At 33.3% G+C, this 15,577-nt stretch overlaps 1 protein-coding gene across 1 annotated transcript in view; it reads left to right on the top strand.

Moving 5' to 3' along the window:
* LOC725936 (titin homolog) overlaps positions 1-15,577 on the top strand; it is a 79,916-nt gene that overhangs the window by 56,869 nt on the left and 7,470 nt on the right. Inside the window, exons 37-50 of the mRNA XM_026441700.1 lie at positions 197-329; positions 8,293-8,461; positions 8,523-8,568; positions 8,681-8,816; positions 9,051-9,207; positions 9,494-9,622; positions 10,640-10,984; positions 11,457-11,628; positions 11,731-11,884; positions 11,970-12,096; positions 12,316-12,516; positions 12,650-12,819; positions 12,896-13,792; positions 15,043-15,205. Of these exons, the coding sequence (XP_026297485.1) occupies positions 197-329; positions 8,293-8,461; positions 8,523-8,568; positions 8,681-8,816; positions 9,051-9,207; positions 9,494-9,622; positions 10,640-10,984; positions 11,457-11,628; positions 11,731-11,884; positions 11,970-12,096; positions 12,316-12,516; positions 12,650-12,819; positions 12,896-13,792; positions 15,043-15,205 (2,999 nt within the window). The remainder of the gene's footprint in view (positions 1-196; positions 330-8,292; positions 8,462-8,522; positions 8,569-8,680; positions 8,817-9,050; positions 9,208-9,493; positions 9,623-10,639; positions 10,985-11,456; positions 11,629-11,730; positions 11,885-11,969; positions 12,097-12,315; positions 12,517-12,649; positions 12,820-12,895; positions 13,793-15,042; positions 15,206-15,577) is intronic.

The following is a 15,577-nucleotide window of genomic DNA, read 5'->3' as shown; positions in this document are numbered from 1 at the left end:
CTGATTATCGTGGAGATAATAAAGTAATATAGTTCCTTTCATGTTATGTAAAAATATTAATTTCGTTAGATACTTTAAGAAATATCTAATACAATAATAATAATGGAATAATATTTTTATTTTTTGATTACATAAGATAAAAAGATCAAAAAGATTGTTTTAAAAAAAATTATTTACTTTCCATAAAAATTCTCAGATACTCGAAGGAGCCTCTCTTCGTCACAAAACCTTTATCCACCGAGGCAATCGAAGGAGACACCGTCATCATATCCTGCGAGGTCGTCGGCGACCCGAAACCGGAAGTGATGTGGCTGCGCGATTTCCTCAGGGTAAGAACTTTAATTTTCATTTTCGTCACTCGAACGTTTCACACGAATAATTTACGTGATCTTGCGTGCAATAAGTATATATATATCTCCTCTCTCAAAATCAAAATAAACGATCTTGGAATAGTTCACGAATTTTATATGATCGCACGAAACTCACGACGTGTACGTGATCAGAGTACAATTTTTTGGGAAGAAGGAGGGAGAGAAGTTTTACCAATTAATCATCGTCATTCTGGAATTTATTCGAAATTGGATCATGGAAAATTATTAAAAGAGATTCCTGTAATTTCATAAAATTGTGAAAGTATTGTCTTTGAATATTAAAAAGAAACAAAATATCAAGTCTATTCTTTAAAAATGGATGATCACAGCAATTACACATTCAGTATATGAAATCAAAAACCACAAGGCGAAATTTATTCGAAATTGGATCATGGAAAATTATTAAAAGAGACTCCTGTAATTTCATAAAATTGTGAAAGTATTGTCTTTGAATATTAAAAAGAAACAAAATATCAAGTCTATTCTTTAAAAATGGATGATCACAGCAATTACACATTCAGTATATGAAATCAAAAACCACAAGGCGAAATTTATTCGAAATTGGATCATGGAAAATTATTAAAAGAGACTCCTGTAATTTCATAAAATTGTGAAAGTATTGTCTTTGAATATTAAAAAGAAACAAAATATCAAGTCTATTCTTTAAAAATGGATGATCACAGCAATTACACATTCAGTGTATGAAATCAAAAACCACAAGGCGAAATTTCGGGTATAAACCGAACATACAGCTATGTAATAGCTGATGCTGTATGACCTATATAGATAATTAAAATACACATAAGAAGAACGCATAATTTCGTAACACTGTTACGAATCGCACATCAAAAAAGAAAACGCGTAATTAATAATAATGATAAATAAATTTGATGTAATCGTTTACATTACCACACGAAAACGGACACGTACGCTGGATCTGGAAAATTCTCAGGATCGAATAGATGATCCATGGATCGGCGGGTGGTTGATCGAACGATCGAAAGAGAGGCGCGAGATTGTGCAATTGGTGAAATGACGTGTCCCTAATGCTCGTGTTGATGTGGGTCAAGGTGATCGCGAAAAAGAAATGACAACGTAACATACGTAGCATTATACCCATAAATGGGCCAAGCATTATATGCGTCGGGGAAACGGCATTGATATTGGACGGCTCTTTAAAAGGTAAGTAAGTAAGTTACGTGAGGTTAGACACCCGACTCCAGAAGAAAGAAGAGAAATTTATTGCTCAATCGAGTGGAAGCCCTGCTCCTCCCCCCTCTCCCGATGACAATGGATACGGAATTGTTCGCTTCGAGCTGAAACTCCTTATACGTACACGGTATTGTTATTTGGGACGGAGATCGAAAGGTATTGTAGCTCGATTCGATCGACGAGCAAAAGAAAATATTGGGCACAAGCCGATACGAACAACTTACTCTTAAATGTTGTTAATTGCTCTTGAAAAGCACCATCACCATCATCAGAGAAATTTTATCTCGTTAATTTTTAACATTTGGCTGAAATTACGTCTCTTTTTTTTTTTGTATATATATATATAAAGATTGTAATTGGAGTAGTAATTGTAAATTATTTAATAATCGTTGGTTTATTTATTTTTAATTAATGAAAGTGTGTAAATGTGTAATTATATGATTTTCGAATTTAAAATTAACGTTAAAAGATAAAGATAATATTCAAGTATTGAAAAATGATAACGTTATTTAATCTACAGATAATTAATAATAATTAAAAGTGATCGTGTTATATTATAACACAGCAAAATTTGATTTTTAAACGATCAAATATAATTAAGCGACAAGGTATTATTAAATATTAGATGAAAAATAGAAAAGTCATTGTTTTTTGCAATTGCAAAGATTAATAAGTAAATTGATATATAAAGAGATACAGAAGAAAATACGATGAAAGAATAGAATCATCGTGCATAGTTGAAGCGATATGTCATTCACGTCTCCATCGCCAGTCTCGAGTATGAACTCTTCCGAGTTTATTCCGGCGATAGCGCGCGCGAAACTACGGTCAACGAATGCTAATTAATAGTAATTTTAAATACGTTGACGTCATTCTAGCGATGGATCATAATTGCGTCTGATTGTTGAAAAGCATACCTGAAACGAAAATCATCGAAAGACGTGAACGTAATATTGACAATTTGTGAAATCTAGATTCATTTGTTATGAGTATTACGTGTGCAGATTTTTCCAAGATATCCAATCTTTGCTAGTAATCTTTGCTTCAATCTTTTCTACGAGTAAAAGTAAAATAATAATTAAAAATTCGTGTAAATTATTCTATTAGTGATATAGATACTTATATCATGTTAGTATCAATATATTATTTATTGAGATGTGAGATCTTGTAATTGATATAGTTTACAAGATAAATTAAAATTGTACGTATAAAACAATTTAATAATAAGATATATATAATATTCAAAAAGATAGGAAAAATTAAAAAAAGTACATAATATTTAACGAAGAATAGAATAAATCTCTGTTTTAAAGTCGATATTGTTAGTGATGTTGATAAAAATTTAAATTTGCATAAATATTCGTAGATATATTTACTTATATAACATATTTATATAATATAACATAAATATTAAGTACGTAGCTTGCTGTATAGCAAGTAAGAAAAATAATAATTATTTTTCTTAATTTTTTATATATTTTCCGTATAATTTCTTAATAAAAAAAATTTTTTATTACATGATATAAAAAAACATAGAATATCCATATATACGTAGTGCTATATATTTCAGAATTATTTTCACGTAATATAACATACGTTTAATTAAAAATATTAAAATAAAAATATTTTAAATACGAGAGAAAATATTTTTAAACAAGTATATTTCTCATTTAAACAAGTATTTTCTATACAAAAATATTTCACAATTATTTTTATAGGTTCGTTAAATATACATACGATCACGAAATAAAATATTTCCAATGGAAGGAAAGTTAATTGTCGATAAATAAATTAGGCCTATACGTAAAAATCGAAAAAGAAACCGGAAGCGATCGGTGACCGGAAAAACAGGCGCGTATTTGGTAGCCGCGTCATTAATATCTGCATTATCGAAAAGAGCGCGGGAGAAGAGGCTCCCCACTTTTCCTGACGAAGTCGACTTTCTTCGTCGATGGATCGGTAGCGCAAAACCACGGGCGGCAAAACAGTCGTCTCGTGTCTTTGGCCAACGAATAGCCACTTCGTCCACCAACGATCCCTCCAGATAGTGGTTTTTACGATTGACGAGCGACATGGATATCTCTTGTCCCGACTATTCCGTGTATTCGTTGAAAAACTCCTGACCGAAGGAAGTGATCCGATCTATCAAACCGATTAAAACCCACTGATTTTTCTATTTTGGATTTGGAGTGTGTTCGATGTGGATATTTGAAACGTAAGCAGAAATTAATAAATTTTTCTTTCTTTTTTTTTTCTTTAAAATTATGGAATATTGTGGAAAATTATGGAATAAAAATTGTGTTGTATGAATATAATGTAAAATTGAATTTAATTTATAAATTTTTTTTGAATTTGATTTTTCGAATTTTGATTTTTTTTTCCCTTTTTGTAATAGATTTTTTTTTTTGAATAATTGGTGATTGGATATTTTTTTCATCTTAAATATCAAACTTAATTTTATTATATTATATGTTGTGATAGTTGAATTTTTTAAATTTCGTTCTATTAATTGTTGTTTTGTTTGAGTCTTTATGCTATTTTTTGCTAATTGATATTGCATAAGTCTGTCACTATATATAACACTTAATATTGTCTTTTCTACTTGACACCCAATTTGCAAAAACTTGTAAATTCATTTATACAATCTTATTTTTATTTGTTTTATGCACAATACTTCATTTTATTTAACTTAACGTTTAAATCTATGAATGTACGTACAACTTTCTTGTTTACTTCACGGAAGACATTTTCTTTTTTACTTGACACCTAATTGTCACGTATTTGAAAAACTTTTTATCTCGCAAAATACGTCAAATTTGATACAACCTTTTCTCTTCAAATCAGTATTATTATTCTTCTTTTTATCGAAAACTCCAATTTTTCAATTTTAACACGTGAAAACTAGCATACTATCAATCAAATGTTATTCAACTAATGATAAATCAAAAATATAAATTGAAAAACTATTAAAATTATCCAATTTAAATATCTATATAATTTTGAAAAACATATCTGATCTGCTTCAAAAATAACATCATCCCTTTCAACTACACAATTAATCTCAAAATACGTATTACAATTTATTTATCTTTATTACAATAAAGATAATAAATTTTGAATATTTCTAATTTCTCTTCTTCTTCAAAGTCAAATTAATCTTCGATAATATTTTTAAATTTCTTATTCTTATATATTATACTTTTAATAAAAAAAAAAAATCAAATCTGTGCGATTTTATCATGAAATCAATCGTTGAACAATGTTCCTTTCAAGTTTATTGAAATATCATCTAATCGGTCCTCAAGATCTCAAAGCCGCGATCTCCGCGGCTCTGAGTCATCGATCGATCTCTTAGGGCATTTATCGAGCTGGTCGACGCTTAAGCGCGAATGTCAGCGCCTGTTCACAGCAATATTGGCCGAGTTCGAGTTTCCTCTCCTCGTTCTTTCGTCGACCTGCACGCGTCTCGACTGCGAATGCGCGCCAAATACGTCCAACTTTGTTTTCAACTGCAGCTGCGGCGCTGTTAAATGAAACGATTTCGCGATATAGATATCGACGATTGATCGGTCAAAAATATATTTGGAAAATTTATTCTCCCCGTTTCCGGCCGGTGATTTGCTCTTTCACGCGAAATAAAATTCTTACACGATGGAACTTAAGTTTCTTGTTCTTCAAATATCGTGAAATTTTTCTTAAATACATAAACAATTGTTGATTCCATTTATAAATGGATAATGTAGAAATTGTCAAAAATCTCTCTGTTAAAGATCGATTAAAAATTATTATATTGGCTTTAATATATCGTTCGATACTTTAAATAAACGTAGTTTTTCATATAGATCGTAAAATTTTGTTAAAAAAAAATGAAAAGAATTGTTAAAAATAAGATTTTAAATGCAAATTTTTCTTTTATATCTTTTCTGAATTAATATTATTTTTCGAACGAATTGCATATTATTATGTACTAAAAAATATTAGTACTGCTTCTAAAAATTAATTGAAAAATTATTACAATTTTAATAAAAGAATCGTCATTCAATTTATAGTGTCAAATATAAAATTTAGAATTTTTGAAGAAACAACAATTCTAAATTAAATAAAAGTTAATTATTAATTTTAATAAAAATATCTATGTTCCATTTATCATTTGATTATTTATTGTCGATTCGTGTATAACCATGGAACGAACGTAATAAATAATACTTTTGAATTTAATTATTATCAGTGTTTCGTTAAAAATTATGAATTTTAATAAAAATATCATTGTTCGATTATTTATTGCTCAACCAACTCGTAAAAAATATTGCATACATCCCCATCTTAGAGTTTGATTAAGAATTATCACGCTGAATTTAATAATGTAATAATGTAACACGTCAAACTTTATAATTAAATGATAATAATTGAGTTAATAAATTAGTTGATAATTACGAGTTTTCTCGAATTCGATTATAAAAATTATGACGCCATTATTCATACACGTACGTACAATTACAAACAAGAGGGGAAAAAATCGAAAGTAATATTGTATCGTGATCGTTTCGTGAATTCGAGAAAAAAATATTCTGAAAAACGCATGAAGTAGAATTTCTGCTCGCAATTCAATGTTTCCTGAAAACAGATTCTCTTTTATACGGCCAGAATTATCCGTTTTACACGCGTAAATATAGATCTGTATAAGATGACATTGCAACAAGTCCTTGCAGCAGCCGGCTCTGCCTCGGTTTATGGCGCCTCTCTTCCGTAACGGGAAGTGTCATCCGCATAAATTTCATCGTAGGCGAACCGAGACAGATGAAAGACAGATGGGTCTCAGAAGGTCCATTATGTCACGATACGAGTTCTAGCATTAGAGATACTGAAAACTTCATTTCTCTGATGACAATCTCTCGATAAATCAATGCCAATTTTCGTCTTAATCGTACTCGCGTCGTTCGATATCCCTGAAAAGTATAAAACTTACAGCTGCATATAAGAAAATTAAAGGTTTAAGTTTGTACTCGATGAAGAAACGAAATGAAGATATAAGAGAAATGGATATCCTTCGAGGAGAGTTATTTTTAATTATATCGATGCGTTTCAATTTTAAAGAACGAAAGAGATAAGAAAAGTTGAAAATTTGAAACTTGTTGTAAATAAGACGAAACGAAATGGAGTTAAAGCGAGACGATAATTCGAGGATAATATTTTTTTAAATGTCAAACTGATATATTGAATAAATAAATTTCGACTAAATATTTTTTATTTTGTAATCAACTCTCTCTCTCTCGAAAAATATCCCGCGAATACGTTTATCGAATATATTTATTAGCATCCAAGAAAGGTGAATCTTTTATCAGAGACAGTGAGGAAAATTGAGGTAATAAACGAAGGCAATTAAACGCACGACTCGAAGTGCGATCGAATTGAGGATATTTATAATTGTTAAACTCGCAAAAGGTAAATCAATCGAGCCTTCCTCTCTTTTTTCTTTTCTCAAACGACCTTAATTTTTCAAGGGTTTTAAGAGGGCGTGCCAGGCGGAGAGACGTGCAATTAGTGATGAAAAACGGTAATATGCGTTGGCACTCGTGTCATACGTGCAACGAGATCAGTCTCGAACGATCCGTTCAACTTTCGCTCCCTATATGGACTAGAGACCCGACGAAGACGTTTCCCATCTCACTTTTATCACCACCCTTCCCTCTCTTTTTACCTGGTCTCTATGTATCTAGAACGTTTTTAATTCAATTTCGATCCCCTGAAGGGGATTTCAATTAATCGATGGAAATATAATGTCGTGAAAACATTGAATTATCGTGAGGCAAAAGATCCACATAGATTTTTTTACTTCTTGGGAAAAAGAAAAAAACTTCAAACTTCCGTGATTAACGAGAAATTTTAATCCTAAAATAGGAATATTACATTGATTTCGATCAATTTCGTAAAAAATATTAAAATAATTATAATTTCATAAAAGAGACTTTGGAACAAGAATGAAAGATCGATGATAAAAATATAATAAAAGTCAATCGTGGAATAAACAAAGGATGACCTCAATGTGGACTCAACAGTCACGGAAATGCGGGAATTCAGGTCGAGGCCGTAAGAACTTCGTAAGATCGTCGAAGTTAACAGGGTAAATTTTTTGGACTTTAAACTTCGCAGCGGCTCTCGTAGTTTTCGTACTCGATGGTCGTATATCACGTTGAGTATTATTTATACACGCACTCAAGTTACGTGTTATCAGCAATAAAAGTTGCGTTTGGTAGCGAAAGATTTCAGAAGAGCAAAGCGTGTTTAGAAGAGCAAAGGACACGGTGATGATTCAGGGTACGATCTCTCGTGATGTTATTCAAATCCATTTAAAATCGATCCTCCTCGTCTAAAACTTTTCTTTTACAAGTAACGATTTCAATTTTCCTCAATCATTTCAATCTTTCTGAAAAATCACCAAGACAAGTTTTTTTCTACGACTCTTCTTTTCTGAATATAAACTTCCAAGATTTAATTTAAATCACTCATCGATGAACAAATTACAATTTATATTTTGATATTATTTACGAATTAAACATCGTAATTTTATTCAAAACTTATCACACACGTACAATTGTTGAATTTGTTAAATTTTATATAATAATTCGAATATAATCAGCCATCCGGAAAAATGTGCGACAATTTTCCAATCCACGCTTGATCTCGATCGCTCTTTTCTGGCTTCTTCCAGGCCGATTACTACAAGGACGCAGCCCACTTCCGGCTGGTCGGCGAAGGATCTCAATACCGTCTGGAAATACCGTACGCGAAACTCGACTTTACGGGGACGTATTCCGTAATAGCGCGGAACTGCCATGGGGAGGCCAAAGCCGTGATTTCTTTGCAGATCTACGCGAAAGGTAAGAAGAAAAAGGGGGATGGCGATTTCGTTTGGGCGAAAATCGATCTTTCTGCTTTCAGGTCAAGGAAAGGAGGAGAAAATGAAGAAATCGGGGATCACTCACGGGTGAGTATTCTTCTGGAAATCTTTTAAAAAAAAAAAAAGATTATTACGAAAGAAGAAAAGGAATAAAAATTATACGAAAGAAGAAAAGGAATAAAAATATTCGATTGGACAGGAATGTGCTCACTTTGCCGATGGTTACGAGGGAGCTTCGAGATCTGAGGTGTTGCGACGGCGACGCCGTCACCCTTGAATGCAAGGTCCACGCTGCACCCGAGGCGCCGTTGGTACGCTGGGAACGTGGAGGGAAGGTAGGTGTTAACTCCTCTCTTTCGTAGTGAGATCCTAATTATTCTTTGCATCTATATTGAAGAGACACTTTTTGAAGTAAAAAAATACCGAAGTATTTTTATTTACCAATTCTTATTCAACTTTGAAAAAGGAAGAATTGTGTACGATTATAATATTCAATTAATTTATTTTGCAATTAATTTCTAACTCGTAGAAATATAAATTAGTACACTATTTTTATATGATGTGTACAGATTCTTCAAATGAGTGGAGATTTCTCGGCTGAATTCGACGGTGAAACGGCACGTTTGTGCATCCAGCATGTTTATCCGGAAGACGAGGGCGAGTACACCTGCGTGGCGTATAACGACCTCGGCAAGGCATTCACGTCGGCGTGCCTAATAGTGGATGGTAATTTCGCGTTTGTAATTGTTCGAATAAGGAAATATGGAAACGTGGGCGATATACAAATACACGGTGGAAACCTTCGTCTCAAAACCTGTTCGATCGCCAAGTTGCGAAGTTTGATTTTATTTACCTAAGACAAGTAGACTTGTTGTTGCGCTACATTTTCTCTTGGAACGAAATAATCGGTTGAGAAAACGAAGATGAAAGATAACATTGACTTTTTGAGCTGCGAAAATTAGACAAAAGATCGCAAATTTATCTTTCGTTTCGTTTGAATTCCTGTGTTCAGTGCCTGAAGGGAAAGAGAATGTTTTGAGCCAAAGATTGACGAGACCAGCTGGACTTCTCTCGGCAGGATCGACGCCTAGATCGACACCTAGATCGACGCCAATCAGGAGTTTGTCTCCGGCAGTTTCGCGTAAGTAACTCTTTTCCTCTTTGACAAAGCAAAGTAAAATTCACAATTCATTTTACTAAACTCTAATAATCTAATTTTACATCATTCACAATATATGAACTTTTACAACTATTGAATTCAAAGATATTACAATTTGTAACTGATCAAAAGCTTTAAAAATTCTACTTTTTATTCCAAACATTTTTTTTTCTCTCAAAAAAATCGATAATTATTTAAAATATTCTGAATATATATAATCATACTATTCTAATATACAGATTCATGCAAGAATTATTATAACTATTAAAATATAACTATTTAAAATATCCTGAATATATATCATCATACTATTCTAATATACAGATTCATGCAAGAATTATTATAACTATTAAAATATAACTATTTAAAATATCCTGAATATATATCATCATACTATTCTAATATACAGATTCATGCAAGAATTATTATAACTATTAAAATATAACTATTTAAAATATTCTGAATATATATCATCATACTATTCTAATATACAGATTCATGCAAGAATTATTATAAATATTAAAATATAACTATTTAAAATATCCTGAATATATATCATCATACTATTCTAATATACAGATTCATGCAAGAATTATTATAACTATTAAAATATAACTATTTAAAATATTCTGAATATATATCATCATACTATTCTAATATACAGATTCATGCAAGAATTATTATAACTATTAAAATATAACTATTTAAAATATCCTGAATATATATCATCATACTATTCTAATATACAGATTCATGCAAGAATTATTATAACTATTAAAATATAACTATTTAAAATATCCTGAATATATATCATCATACTATTCTATTATACAGATTCATGCAAGAATTATTATAACTATTTAAAATACCTTGAATATATATCATCATACTATTCTAATATACAGATTCATGCAAGAATTATTACAACACGATATAAGAAATATCGATTTTGTTGTGATCGATGCATAGATAAGATTTAAATGGAACAATTAAATACAGATGGCCGAGAATTAAGGTCTCCGCAGCTTCTCCCGCGGAGCACGTTGTCAAAGCGGCCAAAGATCAGCCCACCGAAATTTTACGCGGTGCCCCACAATCGTGTGGTCGAGGAGGGTGAAACGGTGCGTTTCCAGTGCGCTGTGGTCGGCCACCCGTCGCCCTGGGCCAAATGGGACAAGAACGGCACTATGGTCACCCCAACGACGAGAATCTCGATAAAGGAGAGGGACGACGTGAAGATATTGGAAATCGTCGAGGTAACACTGGAGGACGCGGGACTTTACAGGGTGATCGTGGAGAACGATTACGGCCGTATAGAAGCGAGCGCTCGTCTGGAAGTTATAAGTACGTAAATTTCGCCAATGTTTCTTCTTCTTTTTTTTTCTTGTCGTAAAACTTTTTTTAAACCTATCCTATCACGAGAATTTTATTGTCATCCTTTACTTTTTGTGCGTTCAATTCAATTTTATTATTTAGTGGAAAGAAAAAAAAAAATAAGGAAAACATTTCTGTCAAATATGCAAATAAGAATTCACGTATTTGAAAAAAAAAAAAAATAAATGAGATATTGTTCTAACGTTTAATAATTGCATTTCTCATTTTAAAATATATATAATGTTGAGATTCTATTGTTACTTATTTATTGTTGGAGAGAGAGAGAGAGAAAATTAAATGCATGAATTTACGTACATTTACATATATTATTTGCAACGTAATTATTAATTATTGTGTTATTATTGTTACGCGCGCAAAAGAGAATTAAAATAATATAATAATATTTTTTAAAATTTCGAAACACACTCCTCTTTTCGAAAAGATCGTCAATTACTCGGATCGGTTGCCCGCACGATCAGGATAAGAAGTGCGTCGCCGAGAACGTATCCATCCTTCAGCCGAAGTCTCCTGGACACGAGCGGCAGAATAAACGGGAGGCTGTACCTCGAGTGCGGCATCAGAGGAACGCCCAATCCGACACCGACTTGGTTCAGGTATGAAATGAAAAAGGAGGAAAAAATTAATCCCAGTTCTCCTCCTTCTGATCTTTCTTCTCTGATCTTCTTCTTAAAAAAATATAACAACGCGATTTCCAGGAATGGAAGGCCGTTGGAACGATCGATCCGAATAAAAAGATATTTCGACGGGAAAACTGCAAAAATCGAGATATCAAAAGTGAAATCGAGCGACGCGGGCGAGTACACGTGCGTGGCAACGAACGTACTTGGCTCTACGAAGAACACCTGTCAGGTGATAATCCTATCCTATTTTTATTTGCTTATTCGTCTGGAAAATTATCTCGTTTCTTTTTTAAATCGTTTCTAATCGTAACTAGGTGACCGTTCTTGGCCCCTCCAATCTATCTACGAGCGACAAGGATCAGCCGAGATTTCTTCATCCACTCGCCGAAGAATCGATCGTCGTGGAAGGTCATTGCTACGAGCTACAGACGAGACTCACGGGTACAGCGTGGCAATGAACGATAATTACTCTAATTAATACTAAAGGAATTTCACAGCACAATTTTCCTTACAACACTTGAATATTACATTTTTGATAAAATTTAAAGTATTTAAAATATGTAGAAATAAAATATCAGCTGTTTCGTTAATATAATCGTTTCTATCTTTCTTCTTTCTTTCGTGAATTTATTTATCAGAATGATTAATTTCATTCTTCAGGTACGCCGCCCTTCTCGATGATCTGGTCGAAGGACGGTCGCGAGATACTCGACAATGATGACCACAAGTACGTCGTGTACAGCGATGGCGGTATCGCTCTCAGATTATCCAACGTTCGTCCGCAAGACGCTGGCGAATACACTTGCCTCGTTCGTAACAATTTCGGGGAAGCATCCAGCAATGGCCTGTTTATCGTTCAAGGTATATTTTCTTTAAGAAAAAATAGATATAGTTATTTACAATCCTTAAAATTTAAAGATATACTTGAAGGATTATCTTGAAGGATTATATAAAACATTAAATGTATCGTTGAACACATCACTTAAATGCACAGATTACAAGGGTACAACGAAATTGGCGCCACAATTCACGAAGACTCCGATGTCAGTCGTCGTATCGAAAGGAGACACCGCCTGTTTCTGTGCTCGAGTGCAATGTGGAAAACCAATGGAGATCGCGTGGACGATGAATGGAAAGGACGTTAAAGAAAATCCAAGGTGCAAGGTGCGTCGAACAATTTCGAATAATTTCGAAATATCTCTAAGAACATATTTTATTAAACTTCTTCCTCTTTCCACAGATCGAGAAAGACGACAGCGTGAGTATTCTCAGGATACACGACGTGCAACCTCGAGACGTTGGCGAGATTCGGTGCACAGCATCTGTGAGTGGAAAAGGGCCGTCGATCAGTTGCGCGGCCGAGTTGAGATTGAATCGAGCAACGAGGAATCCCAACGAGGATTCGATTCAATTCCAAGGAAATCGAAATGAGAAACCGGCCAATCGCAGCAACTCTCTACGAAAAACGAGGAAGAACGTTCCTCCCCTCGTCGAGCCTCCTGCGCGAGCCTCGAGGTCGTCCTCGTTACCTCGAAGATCCACGCCGAGTCCCAACCTGTCCCCTTTGCCCGTGAGGAGGAACATCCCTCGAAGCCCGTTGCTACTCGACTCGAGAAGGGCGAAACTGGCCGAGAAGAGGAAAGATCTGAGTGCGAAAAAATTCTCGCGCAAAGCTACGCAACGGGTGTACAGGGAACCGGGCGATCGAGTGTCGTCGGACGAAGAGGAGGCGAGGGAGGCGACGTTCGAGGGGGGGCGACGTTGCGAAACGACGATCTCCAAGTTGTTGGAGAACGAAGGGGAAACGTTGGTAAAGGGGAACGTTCGTAAGACTGATAAGAACGACACGAGACAAACGCAAGATAACGTTAATAAGCACGATAACACGCCGATAATATGCGTGAAGCACGTTCCGGAAGAGATGGGGGAGACGGAGGAGGAGTGCTCGATTCAGAACGATGGGATGGAGAGGGAGAAGGAGGAGAAAATTGTTGGCGGAGAGGAGGAGGAGGAGGAATTGGTGGCGGCCTGCATCGCGAAGGTACCGGCTGATGTCACCGTTTTCAGAGGAAACAGGGTTGTCCTCAGGGTCACGTATCGAGGTCATCCGGAACCGGCGGTCAAGTGGCTTCGAGCGGTGAATATCTATCGTTTATCTATGTGCAGTCCCTCGTTCATTCTCCCGTTTTCCAGATATCGAAGGTTTGTTTAATCGAGTTTAGAAGAAGAGAAAAAAAAAAATACAAGAAATTCTTGTTATTAAGGAAGGATTAAAGACGTTATTGTTTTGGACAAGAGAGTCATTATTCCTATTTACATTCATTGAATCGGTTATAAGTTTAATATCGAGTTTAAATTCACCTTGATAGGACATAATTGCAACTTAATAAAAGTTAAAATGACGTATTTAATTTCGTAATAATCGTTTGTAGTTGGGCATGATTTATATATAGGGTGGACTGAAAATATAAGTGTTGAAGTATTTTTTTAATTTTTTTGGGTTAGATAAAGAAGATTAATAATTAATAATTAAATAATAAGTTTTTTTTAACTATGAAATGGATATAAAATAATAATATTGATCAATCTATTAATAATAAAATTAATTAAAATTTATTAATATAGTAGTATTATATAAGATTATACAAAATCGAGATACTATTGAAATTTACTTATTAAATATAAAATTATTTATAATTGAAATAATTTATTTGTAATATGTCAGTGTTTCTTAAAAATATCACTCGAAAATATATCAAGAGGCAATCAAAACTCGTAATTCGTTGCAGAGTGTTAATCAATATTAATTAAATTGAAATACTAATCTTTTTATTTTTAATTGAATAATTTTCAACTTTATCGTTAATTCAAAAAAAAAACTAAGAAACTATACTGCATGTCCATACTTTTATTATTCTTATTTTTGACCAAAATTTTTAATTAGGATCAAACGTTATCAAAATGAATATTAATATTAACAAGTTCCTTTTGATGACTATTTAATCGAAATTTCTTATCTAATCTTCTATAAAGATTAAATCTACGTTTCTTATAGATTTACAAAAAGCCTCATTACTTACCTTTTATCTTCTACTATTGAAACATTTGATAAAATGATAAATCGATTAAAATATAATTTTATTTTTCAAATCAATTTTTGAATATATATATATTTCCAAATTTTATTTAGAGTTTTAAAAGTCATTCAAATCTACCTCTACATAAAACTTCGTCCCATCCTATACATATATCTATAGTCACTCACGATTAAATACACGATAAGTATAATGATACGTGAGCGATTATCAGTCGCTGTCAGTTCACTGTTCTTCAATCGTGCATGGCCGAATCGAATATATTTAATCGAATATATTTTCTGTTGTAAAGGGGCGAGAATTAATTCCAAACAAAAAGACTGCGATCACGTATGGCGGAGGTGTATCTTGCTTGATATCCGACGATGTGACGGCTGATAATGCCGGGAAATACGAGGTATCCGTGGAAAATAAACTTGGAAAAGATCGACGATGTTTCAGCGTTGCCGTTGAAGGTACGTACAGCGAGATATAAGAAATTATTAGCCAACGTTTGTTAGTCATGTAAAAAAAAAAAAAAAAACCAAACAGAAGTGATTCTAAAAGAAATTATATTGGCATTACGTAAGTGGGTCTCGAGTAATAAGAAACAAGATATAAATTCAAGCAATATGCATATGTGTTTAAATACGGAACACGAACACTAGAGAACGATTCATGTTTACAAAGCTATGAAATGAGCTTACATCATTCGCTTAACTTGTGTGCGCGCGGCGATATGCGCTCTCGTGTATGACATAATATCCGTATTTGTGTGATATAAAAACTGTGCGGTATAAATAGATAAATATAAAAAAATGTCGGTAATTAGAGTTATCGGTGTATAT

The sequence above is a fragment of the Apis mellifera genome, linkage group LG7, assembly GCF_003254395.2.
Source record: "Apis mellifera strain DH4 linkage group LG7, Amel_HAv3.1, whole genome shotgun sequence".
NCBI lineage: Eukaryota > Metazoa > Arthropoda > Insecta > Hymenoptera > Apidae > Apis > Apis mellifera.
This window is presented reverse-complemented; position numbering and strand designations above follow the sequence as displayed.